At 33.2% G+C, this 24,357-nt stretch overlaps 1 protein-coding gene across 1 annotated transcript in view; it reads left to right on the forward strand.

Annotated features, from left to right (window-relative positions):
• The first annotated feature begins 6,594 nt into the window (after window positions 1–6,594).
• The window catches only part of LOC145672099 (uncharacterized), a 215,842-nt gene continuing 198,079 nt past the window's right edge, over window positions 6,595–24,357 (forward strand). Inside the window, exon 1 of the mRNA XM_081741367.1 lies at window positions 6,595–6,929. Coding sequence (XP_081597493.1) covers window positions 6,669–6,929 — 261 coding nt within the window. The 5' untranslated portion in view covers window positions 6,595–6,668. The remainder of the gene's footprint in view (window positions 6,930–24,357) is intronic.

Genomic DNA, 24,357 nt, shown 5'->3' on the forward strand with positions numbered 1-24,357 from the left:
TGGATGTGCTTCAAATTAGAAGACTAACAAAAAATAATTAAATATTTACAAGGAAAATTACTTGAAAACCGAAGTAAAGTCTCTTAGCAATTTTCATTGATCCGTAAGCTTCGTCATTTTTCTCAAATTGTACAAAACACTAAATGGTGAAAAATTTAACATGTTGAAAGGAAAAATAATATATTATTAAAATGAAAAGCATGATATATATATATAATCACTTCGTGCATTTTGAAGTTTTAATAATTTAGCTTAGGTTTTAATAAATTTGGATTTTTATTGAATAATGCTAAAATTGGTTACTTTGCGTTAGTTACTTAATGTATAATCATTGCAGCTCAACTGAGTTGTCTAGCAATGAAGTATAAATTGACTTACCTATTATTTGATTGTAGTTTAAATATAAAGTGAAACAATTTGCTTGATTCATTAACTAATGTTTAATATGGTATAATGACGTATTGTAACTAAGAATGCCAAATGTTATCAAGTGTTGTTCACAATAACTTATAGTAACTATATAATATTTAACATACTTGTGCTTAGAGTAATGTGGATTCATACGATGAAATTTGTAGTCGATGTAAGACATATCCTCAAGAGTCCTCCTTATGAAAAGTTAATAGTTAAGGCTACTTGTGAAGGGACAAGTGTACACTAAGAAAATATTGTTTGTGACACTTTGTATGTCTCCTTCACGATACAGTGGTGGTGTCATGCTCCTTTTACATTCACCATAGTTTCGTCTATGACATTTTTAAAATTAACATTCTTATTGTTGCCTCAACAGAGATGAATCACTCAGAAAAAGTATAATCATTTGTTTCTTTCAAAAAAAACTTAGTCATAAAGAGTTTTGTACAATTAAAATGAAGAGTGTCCTTACATATTTGTTGTAATTTGTAACGAGTATAGGACATTTATATTGAAAAGTGGTACAAAATATTTGTAAGCTTATATTCGTCGCATTAAAAAATACGAAATATTTTATGTTGAATTCTGGATGTTTAAAGCAATATTCCATACTGAGGTTAGAGCGTGCAGATGTGTCGCCACTTGTGAAATGTCCATCATTTGTATTAAAATCAGCATGATTTCCTTCAAGTTACAAATTTTTCGGACTTCAATACATATTGTCTTACTTTAAAATTAACAATCGTATATCCTTATTCATCATCAATAAAAGTATAGTTAACTATTTACACTTTCCTACAACTAAATATTATTCAAAATACCAATATATATATCAAAGTTTGTCGTTGGAGTTACCTACCACCCTGTATATATATATATAGGCCTATATATATATATATATATATATATATATGTGTGTGTGTGTGTGTGTGTGTGTATGTGTAAAAGTTGTAATAAAATGGTTCTAATTATATACTATAATTTCGTTTCATTTTCATTCCAGCAAGAATGAATGGTATACATGTGCAAATTTTATTGGTATACAATATACTTACGAATGCGGAATGTGGGGGAAGAAAGTCTACAAATATTGAAAGTATATTTCCTAAGTTTCTACAAGAAGATAAATCGAAAATGTTCCATTATGATCATATTCACGAAAAAGAAAATTCTTATATTGGGAGTGAGAATGCCATTACTCGGTATCGGAGGTCTGTACAGGACAATAAAAGGCTAATAGGTAAATATATGTTTTTAAATAATTGTTACTTGAATTAATAAATTACAGGTACATTGTTGATAATATGTTTTAGAAACATTACAAGTATACATGTCTATGAACATTTTATTTACGTACACTATAGAATCTTGAAGAATTTCAATTTCCTAAAACTGTAAATCTCCATCGATTTATATCAAAGCATTTATTGAGATGTTTTGTATTCCCCATTCAGAAGAAACCGAATAACCGAAAATTGTTTTTACAACTATTCCAAAAAGAATGACTACACTGATTATAGTTGTCTTGAACTGGGAATCCTCTAAGACCAACTTCGGGTATCTTAAGAAATAGTAAACCAAAAATGCCAGGTTCGAGTTTTCAACAAAAGCTTTGTAATTGGCAATGGATTTACGAAAATATAGTTTATATATTTTAAATGTAATAAGACATATTGAAATGTTAATTGTAGAAGAAATAACATTCATTGAAATAAGTAATGATACAGTATTTTGATATTATACATACGCTTAACGCTTATTGGTTTTGTCACCTAAGTTTCCACACATAAACGAACATATCTACTGAAATGGAAGACAGCGACCATAAGTCTAATATCCATAGTAGAATGAAAAAGACGAAAAAGAAGACAACAGCATTTACGACGGTTATGAATGCCGTTCTTTTATTCAAAAGGAATGCGGAAGTGATGTTCATGTTAGCTCAGGGATTTCTAATTGTAAGATCGTGACTTCGATTCACATTTTGGAGTGTTCACAGAAGGTCTCCACTGACTTCTATCCTTAGGCAACTGGAACCAGTTTCTACTTTCTATTCCTATTTCTGAGAGAAACATATTAATCATATAATCCCATCTGCGCTTAGGTCTTCCTAATGGTTGTTTTCGATTGGTCTTCCAGATAAGACTGTGAAAGCGTTATTACTTCCTTCTATTCTGGCTATATGACCTGCCACCTGGGCCTACTAGACTTAATGATCCGAACAATGTTTGGTAAACCGTATAAATTATGTAATTCCTCGGTATGAAGTTTCCACGATTCCACATTCCCGTTCTTCTCGGGTCTCAATATTCGCCTCAGGATCTTGTTCTAAAATGCTTTCAGTCTATGTTCTTCCCTCTGAATAAGCGAACACATTTTTCAACCATACAGAAAAACAGGAATGATTATCATAATATATAATTTAAGCATCAAATTTCTGCTTTTAGTCGACACGAATTCCCTGCTTTTAGTCGACAGTTAATTTTTGCCGTATTATGATCCCATTTATTCCCATTTACGAACTTCCATTTATTTAGTTTTCTCTACATTTACTTCTAAACCCAAGTTCCTGCAAGAGTTTATTAAAACCTCTGCATTTCTTTCTATTATTCTCCTATCATCCCCTTTAAAATTTACACAATCATAATACGCCATAACTATAGAATACCGGCTCTGGTTGCTACCTTTGATTTTCTGTATAGGGTATTTCAGTAGTAAGTCGAATAATAATGGCGACAATACATCTCCTTGTTTCAGACCATTCTCGACGTGAAAGCTCATGGACAAAAATTTCCCTATCCGGACTTAACTTTGGGATTCATTTAAATATATCTTAATTAAACTAATTGGGCTTTTCGGTATTCCAGATTCTGTGCCAATGTTGTACAATGTTTCTCTCCTGAGTCGTAAGCATTTCTAAAATCAATAAATAGTTAATGCATCGAGGTATTGTATTACCACGTCTTTTCGAATATTTGCCGAATGGTAATATTTGGTCGATAATTGATCGGAGTCATCTAAATCCACACTGCGTATGAGGTCATCCTTGCTAATAGCATGTTTGACAGTTTTTTATAGGATGTTGACACAAGACAAATGCCTCGATAACTATTATATACAGCTTTCTCATTTGAAGAACAACTGTACGAATATAATCGAATTGTTTTGGGATTAACTAATGGTAGTGCTACATTAGCATTTTGTTTAAATAAAGTAATAGGACAAGATCTTTTTGCAAATGTGTTTTTCTATGCCGATGGTATTTTAATCATGGGGAAAACACCTAAAGATTATTTTGAAAACTTGAATGAAGTTCTGGAGCGTTTGGAGAAAGCAGGCTTAACCGTAAATATAGAAAAATCTAAATTTTCCAGGAAATCCATTGAATTCTTAGGTTGTTTTATAGATGCTCAAGGAATGTTTTTCAAACGAAAATACAGGCTATAAAAGATCTACCCGTTCCTACTAATTTAAAAGAAACCGAAATATTGGGATTGTTTAATTGGTTTCGAAAATCAATACCTCGATTTGCAGAAATCGCATATCCTCTATTATCAATAACTAAGAAGGGAATCCCATGCCAATGAGGCACCTTACAAGAACACAGTTTTAACAAATTAAAAATGTGTATTATGAAAAAATATGTCTAAATCATCGTTGATATGATCGTCCTTTTTATGTGCGATGTGATGGTTCATTATCCGGAATTTCTGGTATATTATGGCAACCTGAACCTACAACAAATGAGTCAGGTGTTATTCACTGTGTTAGTCGAACATTGAAAAACACAGAGAAAGGATATACGACTACAGAAATCGAATTACTTGCTGTACGCTTCGCATTTCAGAAAATCGTTCCATACATCACTGAATGCCATTTTACAGTTATAACGGATCATAATTCGTTACGACATTTCAAGAAAGTACAGAGATATAATAGCGGGTTATTAAGTTGGTTCTTAGAACGTCAATCTTTTGATTTTGAGGTACAACATATCAAAGGAGTCAACAAGGGTCGAGTGGATACATTATCGAGACTGTTTCCAAATGATAATCGTCGAATACTATCAATAAATTCATTCAAAATTTTACAGGAACTACTAAATTACATAGTTTGTGGATCTGTCAAAGGAAAGGTAGATCCACATAAACTATTCGCAAACCGTCAAAACTATGCAACTGGTGTTTAGGTAAAATTAGTTTAAGGTCGCGTAAACTTTCTAACAGCTGAATAAAATTCAAGCCATATTTAATGTTGCTCGGCCTAGAGATACAGTAATGTATCTGAGTACAGGTGACCGAAATTAGGAAAAGACGGAAGTTTGTTGTTTCTGTGGAACACATGAGACTCTTTGTATATGTGGGCACGAAATTACGAAAACAACATTGAGCGCAGTAAAATTAAATAGCTCGGTGAATAAACCAGTTTTATTCAAGCAGTTAAATCTGGGAGGAGACAGGAGACTCAAACAACGTCCAAACGAAACTCAAATATGCATGAATACCAAAGTTACTCGGTCACACAACTGTATGTTGATTGCGGAGACTTTTGATGTAGGCATGATCCTTCCTGCTAATATTCTTATGCCCACAAAACAAGTTTAAATATATAAAACTTTAATGATTTGGTTACCAAAATATTTAACATTATAGCTATTGTACATTTGAAAGTTATGTATTTGTTTATTCAACATAAAAATGATCTGCTCAATTTTCTTCCTTAGTAATTACAGATTTAATCACTAGGTTGTTAGCTTAACAATGCAGTGAGCGGCCACTTTACGGTACATTCACTGAAAATGAATAACATCAATAATTCATCACAATGTGGCAGGAGAGTTCAAGGTTATATATATGTATATATATATATATATATATATATATATATATATATATATATATATATATATATATATATAGAGAGAGAGAGAGAGAGAGAGAGAGAGAGAGGAATTCTCCACTGAAACCAATGATTCCTCTTATTAATATGGTGAATATTGTAGTTTTTGTTTGCTCGTCAATTAAGTCAGTCATTCACATGAATAGGTTAAAAGATATATATTTATTTCTCGTGTCAACTTTTTACTAAGAATGTTTTACATTAATGGGAAATATGACACCATTTTAAAAATCGTATTATGAAAATTTTGAACTAAAGTAATATATCTGATATGTTTATCAAGTTAGTTCTTCAATTCTTGATTTTTGTAGGATAATCACGTTCCAAAATAGGAATAGGACAATTCTAAGTGTGAAAAGATAAATAAGTTTAAAATTATTATATATTTTCAAAAGAAAATATTTTGAATGAAATATCCGCAACTCGTATAGGAATACTATAATAATGTTATAATGATAGGTATTGAGCTATTGCAAATAGTATTAAAATTATTTTCCATATTACCGTATCATATACCTGTAAATCATGAAATAAGGTGTCACTATTTTATTTTCTTCATGTTTGGCCATAACTTTGAAAGCCCCATTTGGTGCAAAGGAACGGAACGCCATCTTGTCTCCTTGTTGATCACCTGTTGTAATGTAGCTCAATTGCTATCTTACTAAAAACAACTTTCTCTAATAAAATAATAGTTTTGTCATCTCGCCTGTAAACCTACGAAAATGGAGTTAAGTTCCTCTGGTTCTCGTGCGATGTTTTAATACTGATATTATGTGTATAATAGGGAAATGTATATTTCTGGTAAATTTCATAGGAAAATAATTTTATATATACGAAAATTTGAATAGTAAAACAAAATGTTTCATTTCAATAGTTTCAATAGTTCAGGTACAACTTATTTTACATTTCCATTTAATAAATAAGCAAACAAACTAATCTTTCATAATTATTTAAAGATGTTATAAAGTAAATCAAACTGAGTTATATAATATTGTTGAAGGAGCAGCAAAGTCATCCCATCACAGTTGCTTCAACTATATAATTGACAAAAAAAAAAAGAGAACTATGTCAATAACTTATGCTAATTTATTAAGTAATACATTTAAAATAAATTGTAAGGAATTCATGTCTACAATATCTTGTAAGAATATAAAACGGAAGCGAAATGCGTCTTCATTTCTAAGTACTTTTATTTTAAGCATTTTATAGGGAATAACTATTTGTGATTCTTTTCTTAACTTTTTATTAATAACTTTGTGTCTTTTTGTTTATTCTTAGAACGTGCACTTATCCAAGACAATCTGACTGAGTTCTACGTCTTTGATGGAACATTATCTTTCAAATTTCGACTAAAAATGCCTTTAGGTGGATTCATTATGATTGCGCTGTCTGAACAAAACTATTTCAGTTCTACGTTTTATCGTTCTAGGATCTATATGTTGAGACTGACTTACAATGACTTTCTACTTGCAAACCATTTAGGTACAAGTACAAAATTAGGGCAAGGCACATATTTAACAAGATGTACCGATGAAAGTACCGAACCCGATTCTATTCAGTATGGAAAATATCGGAGCACGTATTATCGCTGTGGTTCTGCAAGAAGTCTGAAGGATGTAAGTATTGAGTGTTTTAAATGCTTTTGATTCTAAATTAAAACATATACACCAAAATGCTTTTCAAGTGTCCAATTAACTTGTTGTCAGAATGTAAGTGTTTCTTAGTAATGCTATAAAAATTAATATCAAATTATAAAGTAATGATATAATAATAATAATAATAATAATAATAATAATAATAATAATAATAATATGTATTCTAACATTATTGGTAGGTCATCTGGTGGAACTGAAAAGCTTCCATAGTAAATGATCTTCAGCTATCATATTCGTCTTCATATACAATTTTCTTGTTTTGATAGCGTACGACAATTTATTGTAGCCTCTTTTGCCTCTCTTTTTTCAACAAACATACCATCTACAACACCCCTCATGGTACAATGTATTGTTAGTCAGTGCTCCAACTAGTTTCTTTTTCTCATTTGTATAATAACTAAAATTGTCGTTTTCTCCCAGAACATCTCATTCACATACATTTTCCGCTCGACCCAGCTAAGTGTGTCCACTCAACTCCAGAACCACATTTCGAAAGCTTCCAGTCGTTTTTCATAAGTTTTTCCTAATGTTCGTGTGTCTTCTCCATAGAATACAATCACTAAAACGTATTATGAGTCTTTTTCATAACTGTTTATTGAAAATCTCAGAACATAGGCTATTTTCCCTCCTAAAATATATATATATTTTTTGCAATTTCTATTCTAACTTTTATTTAACCTTTGTAATTCATATCATCACTAATAAAACTACCGAGAATAGAACCTGATATCTATTCTTCTTTCTACTTTCTTTATCTGTATTTGACACCGGCCGTTTCATTTCAATCACCACATTTTTCTTCTTCCTAGCATTTATTTTCATCTAACATTTTTCATAGTCATTCTTTAACTTTTCAAACCTCATTTTTATTTTCTTTACAGATTTCGCAACTAGCGCCGTCTTTTCTGCATTCCGAATACAGCAAATTTTGCTGCTCCTAAAATCCCATCTTTATAATGTAGATTCTTATTCACTATCTCTTTTAGTTAGATAATGTAGGCAAGAGACAGCCTGAATATGAACTTCCCTTTCAATTGCAATCTTCTCTGTCACTTTTTCTAATATTTTATCAATTATTTGTTGATTCATCCTTATGTTTTTTAATGAATCTATACAACACAGTTATCATCTAATTTACCATCTAATTCTTGTTATGCAGGTCCCCTTAACTAAAAGTTTTGACAACCCTGTATAACGTTTATACGTATTTACTTGAGCGTAAAAGAATTAATCATTTATGTTTTAAATATAAATCTTTGTTTTAATTAAATAGTGAAATTTTTAAGCATTTCTAAACATTTTTGATTTCTTTATATGTTCTTTCCATATACATCTCACTTACGAAAACACGATCTATGCTTTTGTTCTTGAGTTAGAACATATTTCATTAATTGGATGCGAATTTACCAAGTTATTTGTCAATTCCGTGTCAAAAAGGATATCCACGTTAACCTTCAGCCCAATGAGATACCAATATTTTGGCAAAAGCAAGATTAATCCAGTTTAAACTATTTTTATTCGATTTCCTTCGTTCAGCGCGAAAAACTCTAGCAGTTTATTGGTAATTGATCCTGACCTCAGTAGTTTGACGCCATAGGCATAGTGCCCTTCTCACTACATTTTGAAGGACAAAGGTCGTGCATATTCACTCTGTCCGAAATTTATGGAAATGTGATAGGCTACTGCAAAACCAGGTAAATTCATATCAAAATAAATAAGATTAGAATAAACACTTAGTAGCAATATAGGACTGCAATTTCACGAATAATAACAATCTTTACGTAGGAACAAAGAAAATTTAAAATTCTCAATGATTGACAAGAACCGCCATGATAGTTGTAGATATAGGAAGGAGAATTGCATGGAAGCAGTGTCTTTTTTTCACAAGTGTTCAGTGAAATTAATTTTGGAAATTTTTTGGCCTCCAATGATTCTCCAATGAACTTAGTTTCTGTAAAATTTACTGAGATTTAGTGGTCATTATAAATGCACTGAGAGCTTGGTCATATATATATATATATATATATATATATATATATATGTGTGTGTGTGTGTATATATCTCGCATCGTAAGGAGGGCACCGTATAATAATTTGGCCTTTTGTATTTTTGGCCACATAGTTAGGTACATTTGTGTGTGTGTGTCTAGGTGTGTTGTATATATATATATATATATATATATGTGTGTGTGTGTGTGTGTGTGTGTGTGTGTGTGTATGCATGCAAAACAACTGGTTAAACTTTGACAAGTGGTTTTGAAGATTTATTATTGATTGAAAGTGTTTATAGCAGGATTTATTCATAAAATAAAAACTTCATATTTCCAAGCAATTTTATAAAATCTAAATAGTTATCACGAATGGAATTTTTAGGTTTACGAATAGTTGAAGTAATGGCTTACTAAAAACAAATGCCGATTTTTTCCAAGTATATGTGTGTTTGGAGGAGTTATATATTTGAATGTTTACACAAATTAACATTTCCAGGATGAGGTGCAGTAAAAGGGAGTCCAATATGACATATTTTATTCTAGTAATAATGAAGTAGATTCAGAATATTAGACATCGTTGATTAGTTATGAAATATTCTGGATAATAACACATAGAAAACGGATGATTTATGAAACCCAAATTCTTAGTCGTTAGCTGTTGATTTAATTTTATTTCAAATGTGCTTTTGAGTTCTTTCTATTTATACGTAATTGGATTGACTTTGCGTAGGGGCTGCCATAGGACAGCCACTAGTGTACATATCTATGTCTATATCTATCTATGTATCTCTCTCTCTCTCTCTCTCTCTCTATATATATATATATATATATACACGCAATTTTTTGACAATTGTCCCGTCGGCAGCGTATATAGTTAGAACATTTGAGATTCGTGGAAAATTGTCCCTTTCTGTTCAGTAGTTTGTGCGCAGGACCGGTTGGAATGAAATGCGATGTTAATAGACTCAAAATTATAGGCAAACAATATATGCTATACAAATAAACTTTCAAAGAAAGAAAAAGTGAGAAAAAAATTGTTGGGAATCGAACCCAGGTCTCTTGCCCATTACGCTCACGTCATTCTCCTACACTACGGAATTCCTCAGATTTTCGACTTCCTACATACTGCTCACATAGTACGGGTACGTAGTGGTCCGGCAACTGTGGAATTATATACCTCTAAATTTGGAATAGTAATCGTGTTATATGTGCGTTTTTTTAGTATCATTAAGGAAATGATGTCTTGTTATTTAATTGTAATAAGAAATGAGAAAGACACCATTCTAATACGCTGTTGTACTGCAATGCAAAAAGTGGTTTGTTTAAAATGCTATAAACAAATTTCTAAAAAGCCTTGAATAATATTTATATTTCAAATTACTTAGTTAATAATCGGGTTCATTGAAAATATAAGAGTAAAGATACAGGAAGACTGTATGTAATTGCCCTGTATATGTAAACATTTCAAGAAGTCTTGCTGTACAGAAAGTATATTTGTACCAAAGGACATCATTACAATATAGTCTACTACGTTACAGTGCAAAAACTAGTGTTCAATCAAATGTTATAAACTTATGTTTAAAGAGCCTTAACAAAATTCATATTTATAAATTACCTACAAATAGTAGTCTTCACTGAAACTACAAGACGAGAGATACAGGTAGACTGCAAGAAATTGTCCAGTAAATATGAAATGTTTCAAAAAGTTTTGCTGCAGGTGATATGTACTACTGTGCCGAAGGTTTCCATTATAAGGGACTTTTCTACATTACACTGCAAAAGTAGTGTCCTCTCAAATACTACGAACAAATGTTTAAAAAGCCTCCAACAATATTCATATTTATAAATCACCTACAAATTGTAGTCTTCATTGAAAATACAGGAATAAATATACAGGGAGACTGCAAGAATGTGTGCAGTTTATATGAAACTTTTCAAGAAGTCTTGCTGCAGGTATGTCCAAGGTTTCCATTATAATCCACTGTACTACATTACAGTACAAAAGTAGTGTTCACTCAAATGCTATGAAAAAGATGTAAACAATTTCCAACAATATTCATATTTGTAAATTACCGAACAAATTGTTGTCTTCATTGTAAATACAAAAATAAATATGCAGGAAGCCTGAAATATGTTCGCACTCTTATATCACACATATGAATAACTGTTCCTGCAGGTTATACGTACAATTAACAACAACGACACTATTATAATACATTGTACTAAATTATATTGCAAAACATAATATTTAAAAAAAAAATGCTACGAATAAATATTTAAAAGGCTGAAAAAAAATCATATCTGTAAACAGTGAGTGTTTTCGGAAAATGCAAGGTTTAATACGTAGGCTATTGCAAGACAGTGTCCGCTGTTTATGTTTCAGAAAATAAATTTTGTTATTATCTCTAAGATGTATAGATGTGCGCAAAGTGTAGATAATAAGCCATGTACATGATTTGCAGAGTAGAAGTAGTAATAGTTTTTTCTAATAAATTGTGTGTTTGCTGTTCAAAGTTAAATGGAAGAAATAATACCGGTTGAATTGATGTATGTGTTGGTAACAGGTGTCCGCTGTAAAGGGAAGTGAATTCCTCAAGGAATTGTTTTCTAGAACTTGACACCTCATGGCAAAGCCATGACCGGGGGTCTTGGGGCGGAGCCCCCAGCGAGCTTTAGCGAGTAACACCTCTAAAATCGGAATAGTAATCGGGTTATATATGCGTTTTTTAGTATCAATAAGGAAATGTCTTGTTATTTGATTGTAATAAGACATGATAAAGGTACCATTTTAATACACTGTTATACTACAATGCAAAAAGTAGTGTTGTTTAAAATACTATAAATTTTTTTTAAAGGCCTCCAATAATATTCATATTCTAAATTCCCTTTTAAATAATCGGGTTCATTGAAAATATAAGAGTAAAGATACAGGAAGACTGTATGTAATTGCCCTGTATATGTAAACACTTCAAGAAGTATTGCTGCCCAATAAGTACATTTGTATCCTCGTCGCCATAAGTGCCTTTACATCGCAGTGACGGGTATGTGACCGCGCAGTACTCCAACGAAGGGATGGTTGCATAAGAATTTGTGATTAATTTTGAAGAGTTTTTATTTTGACTAGGGAATTAACATAGGTGAAGGGAGTAAAGACACAGATTTGAAGCATCAGTTCACTGTTATTGAAGCATCAGTGCACGAAAAGATTCATATTGTCAGTTTTTCTATTTACTGTTTTATATGTTAAGTAAAACACCACAATATGTATCACTGATATCGCAGATCGTATTATTTTTTAAAATCGTGTTTGTAACCTATTGTCAAAACATTCATCTCCAGACATGATGTAGAGAGAAGAGAAAGAGATACGACATCTGTAATGTATGTATATGTGATTCACTAAGTAACTGTAGAAATTAGTTAAAGGACACATAAGAGAGCGAAAAGGAGCTCTAGAAGTCTGAACTTTTATGAAACGTCATAGATAGGTGAAAATATAGTTAAAAATTGCAAAAGGTATCATGTAAATTACCTCTCTTTTCTTATATTCTAGTATACTTTTTCTTTCACATCCAAACATCTCTATTCAGAATTACGAGATAAAGGCGAAGAGAGAAACATTTCCATTTCAAGAATTATATCAGGAAAAAAACCTTTTGACTTAGACTAGATTCGAACTCGCAAACCTTGAATCCATGGCTCAGCGCTCTACCGATTGAGCTAACAACTACTGTTGGAAAAGCCAGATTTCTACAACTACCGGTTGCTGAATGGTGTGTATTAACCAAGTTTGCCGAGATAATTGCTTCATATAGCTATAATAATAATAATAATAATAATAATAATAATAATAATAATAATAATAATAATAATAATAATAATAATAATAATAAAGCAGAAGAAGAACAGAATCGAAAAAGTCACATATTTTAATTGAGGTGATATAGAATTCAGCGTGTCTTTCAGCTACTACTCTATACAAGACGTGCATCTACGACTTAACGTGGAACCCGAACCACACGACTCCTGACGGGAATCGAAACCCGTATCACCTCTAGTTCTATCATGGGAGACACAGGAACATGTAAAAATAATCGAAAATTTCTTCTATCTTTCTGATAAAAAATACAAAGTTGATACGAGATATAAATAACGAAAAAACATATGAATTTAAATGTAAAATTTGAGTCCAAAATACCCACTTATAAACAACTGCTGAATTTTAGAAAATAAAGACATGTAAATTGAAGTTATGTGACTAACTTGGGTGTTAACTGTGATTAACACCCAGAAACCGCCATGTAAAGTCTAACTGATGAAAATTTTTTTATTGCATAACTTGCTTTCGGCTAGGGGGGGAGTCCGGCCCCAGACGCTTGCATTTGCTCTTTCTCCGACCTCTCACTTCTCATATCTCTAAGACCTCTGATCTTAAGTTGTTTCGAGATATGGCTATCTTATTGTAACAATATCAACTCCCAACTTTGTCTTAATGCTGTTTTTTTTAACCGTAATATATATATACATATATATATATATAAAACGCTGAAATACATCTTTAATCAAGATGTTTCTACTCTTAAGGGATTTTGGAATATGGCCATTCTATTTTACCAACTACAATTTAAACCTTTTTTTTTCTAAGGAAAAATGAAATAAACGCAGAAACATGTCTTTAATTGTTTTACTTGCAAAACCTAAACACCAATTTTCATTCCCGGCGGTTGCTCATTTATTTCAAATTCCACGTTAATCAGTAGGTTAACGTTTCATATAGCTTCGCTACTGAATGGGACGTTAAACTCAAAATCAACTCAACCAATTTTCATGTCAATAACCTTAACGATTTTCGAGTTATGACCATCCAATTATAACAATTGTAACTTTACCCTATTTTCTTCCTTTCTAGGGCAAATATCATAAAAACGCTTACATACATATCTAATTATTTTAAATGAGAAGTCCATATACCAAATTTCATGTCGTTAACACTCAAAGATTCCTAGGTATGGGCATTTTAAGATAATTGCCACTCCTCTTTCTCCCCTTTCCCTTCAAATTTCCAAATATTCTTCTTTTAGTGGGACCTTACATTACAAATCATATGCCCTTTCTAAACTTCAAGTTTCTAGCTTAATCGGATTGGCCTAGCGTTGATCAATCAGCCAGCCAGAACTTGTTATTTTATATAGAAAGATACATAATAAGCAAATTAATGACAAAAATATTACTACAAAAGCAATATAGCAAAGAACTCATATACTGTGTTAAAATATGTAGATATTCATTCATTTGGTAAAATTCATAAAACTCAGGGCACAAGCTTAGCGTACGCGCGTTTGGCGTGGGAGACCCAGGTTCGATTCCCGGTGGGAGCTCATGTGATTCGGATTCCACGTTAACCAGTAGGTCTACATATCATATAGCCTCGCTGCTGAACGGGATGTTAAACTCAAAATCAGCTCAGCTCTGCTAAGGGCATAAGCAGCGTAGACCTACGGCTTTTTGGGTCCAACCACAGATGACAAAATTACACCCCTATTGCTTTACAATTGCTGTAAATCTCCCTGCTTTGGAAATGAACGGAACTTGACATTCGCTTCACCAACTTTTCTATTTCGTGTGTTCATTTTAAAGCCGTACACAGCGCATGAGGGCTTTGCTAAAGTTTTCAAAGTCAATGTAAGAAATAGAGATGAGTTCTATTTACACAATGTGTACAGTAGAAAATATTCAATAATATTCCACATAGAAAATATCATACACAACATTGTGTAAGAAATTCATCAAATGTTTAAAAATCAAAGAAAACGTACTTCAACACAAATGCAATTAAGACCTGACTCTGAGAGCGCAATAATGTTATCTTGTTCGAAGGGTCAGTGATTTTGTGTCGAACAGGCTGAGTGTGGGCTTTCCCTGTCTTATGTTTGGCGACATTGCCCTTGGTCAAGTGGTTTATTGCTTGTGCCTTTAGGTATTTGCCCTAAAGCTATACAGCGAGTTGTGTGCGTTCTTTCTTCCCTGCCCCTGGCTGGCGAAAATATCATTTGCTTTTCATGCATTGGGATAAATGGCCCTTGCGACCTTGGAAGGGAGTAACATATAAAATGATCGAAAACGACAACCGATGTTCATGTAGAGTTCATAGTTTCGAGGTCGCTGAGATGGTTAGGCGTAAAGCTATCAGCTATTTTCTTTTAGTGATTTCTTCATATACGTCTACCAAGTTAACGAATCAGTGATAACACGTTCACCTCTGGTGCTTGGGGTCACGGGTTCGATCCCAGTCCCCGCCAAGTGAACCTTTTGGTTGATAAACACCGTGTTTTCTCGGAGTTCTCCCGTTTCCTCCCACTTTCTTCATTCCACCATTTCATTCATTATTCATCATCACCGTCTCCTTTAGCCTAACCGGCATGACCGCGGGACGTGAAACTCAAATAGCTCATTTCATTTCATTTTCAAGTTAACGAACCTTGACTTACCTGCGTACAGTGGTTGGTTAGTGCGTCCTCGATGGCTATTTTTACTTTTTCCATGATCATCTCATACCATACAGTATTTTTTATGTTTCGAAAAAGCTTGATTCTATAAATTCGTTGAACAACAATGTTTCTTTTTTTCTAATAATGTTTCTTAGTATTATCCTCTTCATTCTAACTAATTTAAATATTTTCAATAATTCAGAATTTAGACTAAAAAATGTTACAATGATCAAGAATTGTATAAGAAGAGGACTCTTCATTTCTAATCATTGTCATAACCGGAAGGGAAAACTTAAAAAAAAAACATTGAAATAACTTAGATAATCGACGGAAATAATAAACATCAACTATTAGTTGACTCTTAGAAGTATAGTATATAGTTCTCAACCCAAGTAGAAGATGCACTCTTTGCTTCATGAAAATAATAAACATTTTCCAAAAATAATTACAGAAAAGTAATTTCATGACATTTACTGAGCGAACGTAGGTTACTGGTTAGCGTTGACCTTTGTAATTGGGAGTCTCCAGGTTCAAATTTCGATACGAGGCATCCTGACTAGTGATTTTGCAGTACCACTGGGCGAATACCGGGATACTTTTAATACATAAGCTTTGGCAAATTTTCTTGAAAACTTTGTTTTTATGTTGTTAATGTTTCAGTGTGCAATGGCATTTTGCTGCATGGAAAATATTTTTAGTAAACAAAATATAGTAGATGAATGGTTAGTATAAGGGACTCCTACTTGTTTTCTTTAGGTTCAAATCCCGACTGTTCTTATTGATTTTTTCTTTTAGTTACGCTCTTATGTTGCGCGCCAGAAGTTCAATTTTGAATTAAATGTAGTCGCAGCTAGTTTAAACTGAAATTATTTTCAAAACTTTTTGCTATTATATGTTTTTGTTTTACTTGCGATGTTTCAACTTTAATATTAGATCTTAGACCTTAATGTAACTCATTTTCCTACGTCATATTATGATGAATGTTTTCACAACAACGATAGTCGGGCGGTAATACCGAATTCCATTGTTACTGCAGGGCCTGATCTGAAATCCTGCGAACTACGCGTTCGCAGGAGGCGCCAGGTGAACATGGCGCCAAATTAGAAAATGAATTTTGTTTTAAATGTAAATATTCATTTTAAAAATGTTATGATGAAAAATTTTCCTCATATAGCTTCGAATAAATATTGTACAGACTGAGATACAGATAAAATACATCAAAAGGACAATAAAGTCGAATCTTCGCTTGGTTGGCTGTAAAACATCCCTTTACAAATGAAATGGACTCGCACATCAATTTCTTGCTGTACTGTACTGTGGAGTTTACAACCACAGTTATTTGCTCAATTATCAGTTCTTTACTGAAAGAATGTGGGGATAGCACTTCGCATGGCAACAGAGAAAGTACGTGGGGATCTGAGCAGTACAGCGCTGAAGTAATTAATTGGGGATGAATGAAATGAAATGCATGTTTTCTAATAGAAGAAATCACAGAGACACAAAGGTTAGGAAAGGAAAGGGTTTTACTGTACCTCAGCCGTTTCGATATGATGAGCCTCTTCAAATATCGGGTGAAGCCTTATCCTCCAATTCGTTGAGTTTTTCCGTCTGGTATCGATCCCGGACCTCACGTTCGAGAGTGAAGAACCTCTCGACCTCAGGGCAACAGCTCCCAGATGTCCTGGCCTCTTCAGAATGACACCTCTGTCATGCAATGGTTGGTGAGGACCCAGGCGTGCCGACCGACTTTCAATTGCTGCTACGACGACTATTCTGAATAGGGGTCCAAAGTGTGTTTCTGGCGGCTTCTGTCACACTTCTCACCTCGAGGGTCCCGTGTCCCCTGGTTTTGTTCTACTTCTTTGTTTTCGCTTCTTCCTGGTGCTCCGCACGTGGATGACTAGCTCATCACAATTATCTTGGTCAATAGGGAAGTTTGTTAATTGCTAAAACGGCGTGGCTGAGCTTGTTTTGATGAAGTTACGGAAACTAGGAAGAGAATGGTAAGCATGAATTTGTATTGGGATGAAGTGACAACATAGGGAAGTCTCTTCTTTATTATTTAATAATTACAATTTCTTGTTTGAAGAACAATAACAACATACAGGGAGAATTCAAAATGGGCGCTAAGCCTGATATCCTCTAGAAATTGATGCCAATGCCACACTCACAAGAGATGCTAGTTTGAGGAAAATTTCCATGGCACAGGATAGATCTTTTAAAGAGGGAAAAGGGATATTTTACGAATATGAGATAAAATCAATGTAAATTTAGCTTTCCAATAGATGTTGTATTAAGCACTATGACCGTAGACCTAAAGACTGGTATTCTTTCCACAATCCCACCATATGCACAAAATACAAATATAATAGACTCTTCATTCCTTTCTCAACAGTTAAGGGTTGAGAAAGATCACCGTAAATGAAATGCACATTATCAAAGTTGAAGCAAGCATGGGCACCCAAAAGGGGGACGAAAGGGCCAGGCCCCACTTGGCTTACGACAAGTATAATGTATATGTTTAATTTCTTAAGATTTTCTTAACCCTTGTATGCATATGCAGGGCCTCTCAGGCCCTGTGGGGTTTCATTTTCAAAGTTATTGCAAATCTATTCAATCAAAAAGCCTTGCACATTGTGTATTCTTTTATCATTCTTTTATGCATTCATGAGTATCTTTAGGATATTTTTTGCATTATGTGGAAAACAGTAATATTTGATTTAATTTAGTAACCCCTTAAGTGCATATGCAGGGCCTGGGAGGCCCTAATGAAATAATAATGGTATGCGAACTATTTGACATACATTTGTAAATAAAATTGGTCCTAAACGAATATTTTACTTAGTTTCATTACTTCTTTTTATTATTATTGTACTTATTTGCAATTAGTCCTATTTATAATTGCTTATTTTGTGCCCAGTAGTTAGCGCTGCAATACATATGCAAGCTTTTATCAATCGTTTGTATATAAGATTGTTTATATAATCTATCAGCCATTTATTAGAGCGTTTTGGTAACTTATTTCCTTTGTTCGAACAATTACAGCAACAGAGTTGATACAATATATATATATATATATATATATATATATATATATATATATATATATATATATATATATATATATATATATATATATATATCTTCCACTGTTGCTTTTATATTGTGACTAGGTGCAATTTGCAGTGCCCAGTTACATTGATGTGCAATTTGTGTTTGTTTCAAAATGACATCTACGGCTAGTGCAAGGTGAACTACGAAGAGAGTGTGTGAGGATGATTTTGTCCGTTTTGTAAATGAGTGCCTTGATGATAGTGTACAGTCGAACAGTAATAGTGAGGAAACTGAGGATGAAGAATCCAACAATACAGTTCATCAAGGAAGTGTAAGGGTAAGTGTAAGTGATGAATATTTCGATCCGTCATCGCGCTCTGAAAGCACCAGTGGGAATGAAGCTATTAGTGATTCCGATACACATTTTAGTCCAAACGACACAATTTATAAAAAGAAAACAACTCCATCACGGACTCCAGCACATAATATAATAAAGTTTTCCCCAGGTGTTTCAAAGGGAGTGAAACGAATAAGTCCAAAAGATGCGTTTTACTGTTTCATTTCAAAGGAAATCTTGAATGGAATTTTATACTATAGAAAACGAGGGAAGAAGGGTTGCAACATTGAAACGAAAAGAGTGGAAAAATGATAGTCTGGACTAAATGAATGCTTTTCATGGCATTTTGCTACTAGTAGGAGTAGAAAAAAAAGCTGAAGTGTGCCAATCATTGAACTGTTCATCTCTATGAAGTCAAACCAATGTTCAAAGCATTATGTCTGTCAACAGGTTTGAAGACATAAAGAAAGCCTTACGATTGACCATAAACGTACAAGGCAAATCCATTTTGAAAATGATATACTGGCACCTATTCGTTTTGTGTAGGAAATATTTCTGTGAAACTGTACAAAAGTGATTGTTCCGTGTGAAGAACTTACTCTAGATCAACAGCTAGTGCCACTTCGAAGTAGGTGTGAGTTCATTGACACGTATATTGACACGCCTCGAAAGTCTTGAAGGTACGTAGTAAAAATGTTTTGGTTATGCGATGCTCAATCATCATATGCCGTTGATGGTTTTGAATACACAGAAAGAAAACCAAAAGAAACCAGTTGAAGAGGAATCTGGGAAGAATGTAATAAAACACCTCTGCAAAACCATTTCTGGAACTTCACGAAATATTTCTATGGATAATTAATGTCTTTGATAGTGCTGATCTGGCAGAGTGTATGCTACAACAATGACTTACGGTTATGGAAACACTAAGGCAAAACAAACGCTACATTCCAGTTGAAATGACAGTCTCATCTCTTTGAGGAGTAGGTTCATCAATGTTTGCATTGAAGCAAAATTTCACTATGGTCAGCTAAGTGCCAAAGAAAAAGAAGACAGAGATTTTGATAACCACCATGCATCATGATAAAACAGTTGATGAAAATAGCCTCAAAAGAAAGCCAGTGATTATAAACTATTACAACAAAACTAAATGTGGAGTTGATGTTATGGGTAAGACGTTAGAGACTATACATGCAAAAGACAAACTAGAAGGTGACCCTTTACTCTCTGGTCAAATATGATGGATGTGGCAGATAAATAGTCACATTGTTTTCAGGATGCAGAATCCAAATTTCTATGAAAACAAAAAGACAATCGTCCATTATTCTTGGAGGAACTGGTAGAAAATTTAATGAGAAACCAGGTGATTCTAAGATCACAAATACCCAACTTGCCAGTAACAACAATTAGTGTTTTGAAGATATCCGGAACTGAAAAAGAATAAGCAGGTGAAACAATAAGATAATATGAATTTTGTCCATACAGTATTCATAGAAAGAGACCGTTGGTATGCTACTAGTGTGGCAAAGCATTTGCAAAGAACACATAAAATAATTTGCAATTCATGCATTTTGTAGATACATTTTTTCTCAAAACTGCTAAAAAATGATTTCATTTGCATACAATAATGTCAGAAATTATATAAATATTGCTCTTTTGATGATTATAGTACCATTTCACACAGGTGTGTTTAGAACTTTAAAATAAACTAGAACATTATGAAGTGTATGAGTAAACTGACAAAAGTATATTTGAAGAAAATATATTGTTACAGTGTATTTTTTGTATTTTCTACTAATTGTAATAAATATAAAATAATTGTAAACGTTGTTTTAAAACTTGTATATTTATGAAAATGCCCATTGTTAGTCTATTGTGTAGCAAATTAAGCTAAAATAGGGCTTCCAGTAGTAATTTGCATCAAATTCCAAATAGAACTCTTTAAATACCATACAGGGCCTCGGAGGCCCTGCATATGCATTAGCGTATATTTACTGAACCATGCGTACAAGGGTTAATACAAATAAAAATACCAAACGTAATATAGTAACGAGGGAGATGACCACCCTAAAAACATTCTTCGGGCCCCCATGCAAGCAAGTAGGCTTTCTTGTCCATTCGTCCAGGGAGTGGAGCGAATACTAAGAAAAGACGGGCGGTACAAATGGGTTCTTTAAAAACCATTTCTGAGGGAAATTTTAACTTAAGTTCCTAATGACTCACAATCGCTGTCCAGTGCTTAATGCTCACTTTGTTAATATCTATTAGTCATTTGTCATTCGTCAACATTTTCATTTCTATCCTAAGTCATTTGTTTTTGTTTATATTTTTAATTTATAATGATGTGTGCTTTCACTTTTTAATAGTACTTGGTTTTTCATGTAATAATAATGACCAACGATATAAAACCAAGTGAGCATTTTATCGGAAAAGAAAGCTACAAAACGTGAAAGAAGATAAGAGGCAACCGAAGGCTCTAAAAAAAGTTTCTTTCGAGTGCTGGACAAAATTAGACAAATATTGAGGTGGGGAGTTGTCAATATCAGTCACTGTTAACGAAGCATTTGCAGATCGACATTCTTTTGAAGCTGACAAATTTATTTTAACCTGATTGCAGTAATGTAATTGTAGAATTAAAATGGAACGATACGGTCATTTCGGTTACGGGTCTGAATTAAATTTCATGTATTTCAAAATTTGTTTGAATACAATTAGTTTTCACGTGGCATATAAGTATAGAACTTGAAAGGATATAATCGAAAGCGATGAAAGATCATTTGGATGACAAGTATTTTTTTCAGTACTCTCATTTCAATCACAGCAGCGTATACAGATGCTCGTTTTATTATGACAGATAACAATAATTATTAATCCATTCTCTGCTAATAAATTTAGATGGAGCGATATTTTAAATTAGTAATAATTCTAATGCAAAGTAGAGTTTTGATTATTAGTTACTTGTGTTCAGGGATGTACCGACATAGGTGCTACGGATGCGCAAGGGGCCAGGTCGAGACAGAATTTTCCAGACAAAATTCGAGTCGAGACACGGCTCTTCCAATAGAGAAATATACATTTTTCGAGTCGAGCCATCACTTTTACAGCACATTTTCGAGACGAGACAGCCACAAATCTTGTATCGTGCGCATCCCTAATAGGTTCAGTTTTCTATTCAGAAAACATCTTCCGGGGACACACTTAGTAGGGCCACTGCTGGTACTCTTTTATTTATTATTATATTATAGACGTATTATTTTGATCTCCTCCCGGGGGGAGTGGCCCCCTAAAATATGAGTGGACGAAACACTGAACAGGCAGTCTGGGAGTCTGGATCCCCCAATTAGCATAATTTCAGGGGGCAAATACACAAAATTATTTGCATTTTGTAGGCTATTCCGAAAAAATCTTCGGACCTCAATTAATGCATCATTACTTGTGTTTACATTGTGTTACTGCCTGATTTCGAACGTCTATGTTGGAAAGAAACATGAAAGAATTGAATTGTTCTATAGCCATAAGGGGCCCTGAAAAGAATTTTTGCGAAGAAACCTGATTTTAAAGTTCTGCCACTGATCGGGGACAAATTACATATAAATTAAGACACACTTTTGTCATTTGTTGTGTATTGAACTAGTTTAACTAAAATTAATAAAGAATTATTTGAAATCAAGTATATCTCAAGAACGATTAAATGGACTAGCTTTGATGGCCATTGAAGATGACATTCTGAATGAAATTGATATGGATGCAATAATAAGAGATTTTGCCAAATTGAAAGCCAGAAAAGTGTCTTTATAACATGAACTTTACAGTAACAAAGGAAACGAGAAATTAACCCTTAAGTACTATGGACGAAAATAATCACGTAACTACTATGGAACGGTCTGTCAGACCGCCTTGTTGTTTCGCATTTTCTGAATAGTAGTTTTATTGCATATTTTTTAAAATGCTATCCTGCATATCTTAGTTGCTTATAGAAAAATAAAACATAATAATTTCACGATCTAAAAAAAAGTTTTATATTTTTAAAACAATGTGAAAGAGAACATAGTCAAAATTTGCAACAATGTTTTCATTGTTATTCTAAAGTTGTAATTGTTGATATATTCAATTTTTTTCTCCGTTTCTATGTTGTCAAAATAACACTAATTTAAAATACAGTGTTCTTGTAGATGCACTGAGAATAAGATATATAGGAAAATCGGAGAAAAAACATAGAATTTTAGGTTTTTTAAACTTACAAGAAGGTACTGTTATAGTTGCACTGTTACATTTTTTGTAGTGAAAAGGTAATGACTAAAACTTATTTTACTTCTTATATGATGGCGAAAGTAAAGAAAATACGTTTTGCCGGTAGAGAAAGTACCGCACTAACTTTTCTGACAGCATGTACTTTCTTCAGGTAGGCACTTACATCTTTTTTTCTGCACTGCAAGGAAATCGGTACCCCACATCTCTGACACGAATATCTTTGCTTTCCGCTTAGATATTCATAAACAGAAGACTATATTTTCATCTTCAACTCCTTGTGCGCTATTGTGGGAAGCTGTAGTATGTTCTTGGTTCAAAACCTCAGCTCTCGTGACAGATGTCTGATGAACAATCTACTTTCTATGTGAGGCCTAAGAATTTCTTTTGTCAACAGTTTCATGAAATCAAGTCTTGTCATCACTGTGGACTTAGCGTGGACTTGATGCAAGACATACGCATTGACACCACACGCAACATCCACCATAAAGAATATTGTCAATGGCTATCGTCTTGTTGGACGATCTGATGTGTAATCTGGACATTTTTTGTCTAGAGTATCCACTCCGCCTAAATATGATTATTTCAGGTTTCCCAGTGTCTGGGTCATTATTTGATGTGTGCTGCAAGACGTGCCACACGGTAAGACACAAAACTGCTAATAAACAGTAGATAACGAAAGACAACTGAACAGCAAAATACTCACGTAACTACTATAGTACGTCTGTGAGACCGCTCGACCCCTCCAGCGCCGCGTACAGGGGATCAATTATAACACGAACTTCACAATACGTAACCATTTGCTAGACAGGAAGGTAGACGAAAAGATCCACTTGTAGTAGTGAGACTGTTGAAAATATAATGGTACGAAAAGTAGCAGCGGTCTGAGAGACGGTCCATAGTACTTACGGGTTAAGCTAATTACCATATTTGTATCACTAGAAAACACTATTTAATTATGCTTTTAATGAAGTGTAAGAGCATATCTCTTTGTCAAAATCAAACCTGTGATAATGTTAGACTTGAAGCTCATTAGTTGTATTCTATTTTGACTTTTATGTTTCAACTGTATTTGTCAAAATAAATCTTTGGTATACATTTTAGTTGTTTCCTGTGCTTATTTAATAATAATAATAATAAAAAAAGATATAAATTATTAAAACTGGAACTTTGGTATGATTCATCCACAGTTAATTAGGTTTAATTTTGCCATTTTCCTTTAATACTCACTGGAAGACTGAATTATTATATATTGAAGAAATTTGTAATTGTAAC

Source organism: Thermobia domestica, chromosome 15 (genome assembly GCF_964235325.1).
Source record: "Thermobia domestica chromosome 15, izTheDome1.hap1.1, whole genome shotgun sequence".
NCBI lineage: Eukaryota > Metazoa > Arthropoda > Insecta > Zygentoma > Lepismatidae > Thermobia > Thermobia domestica.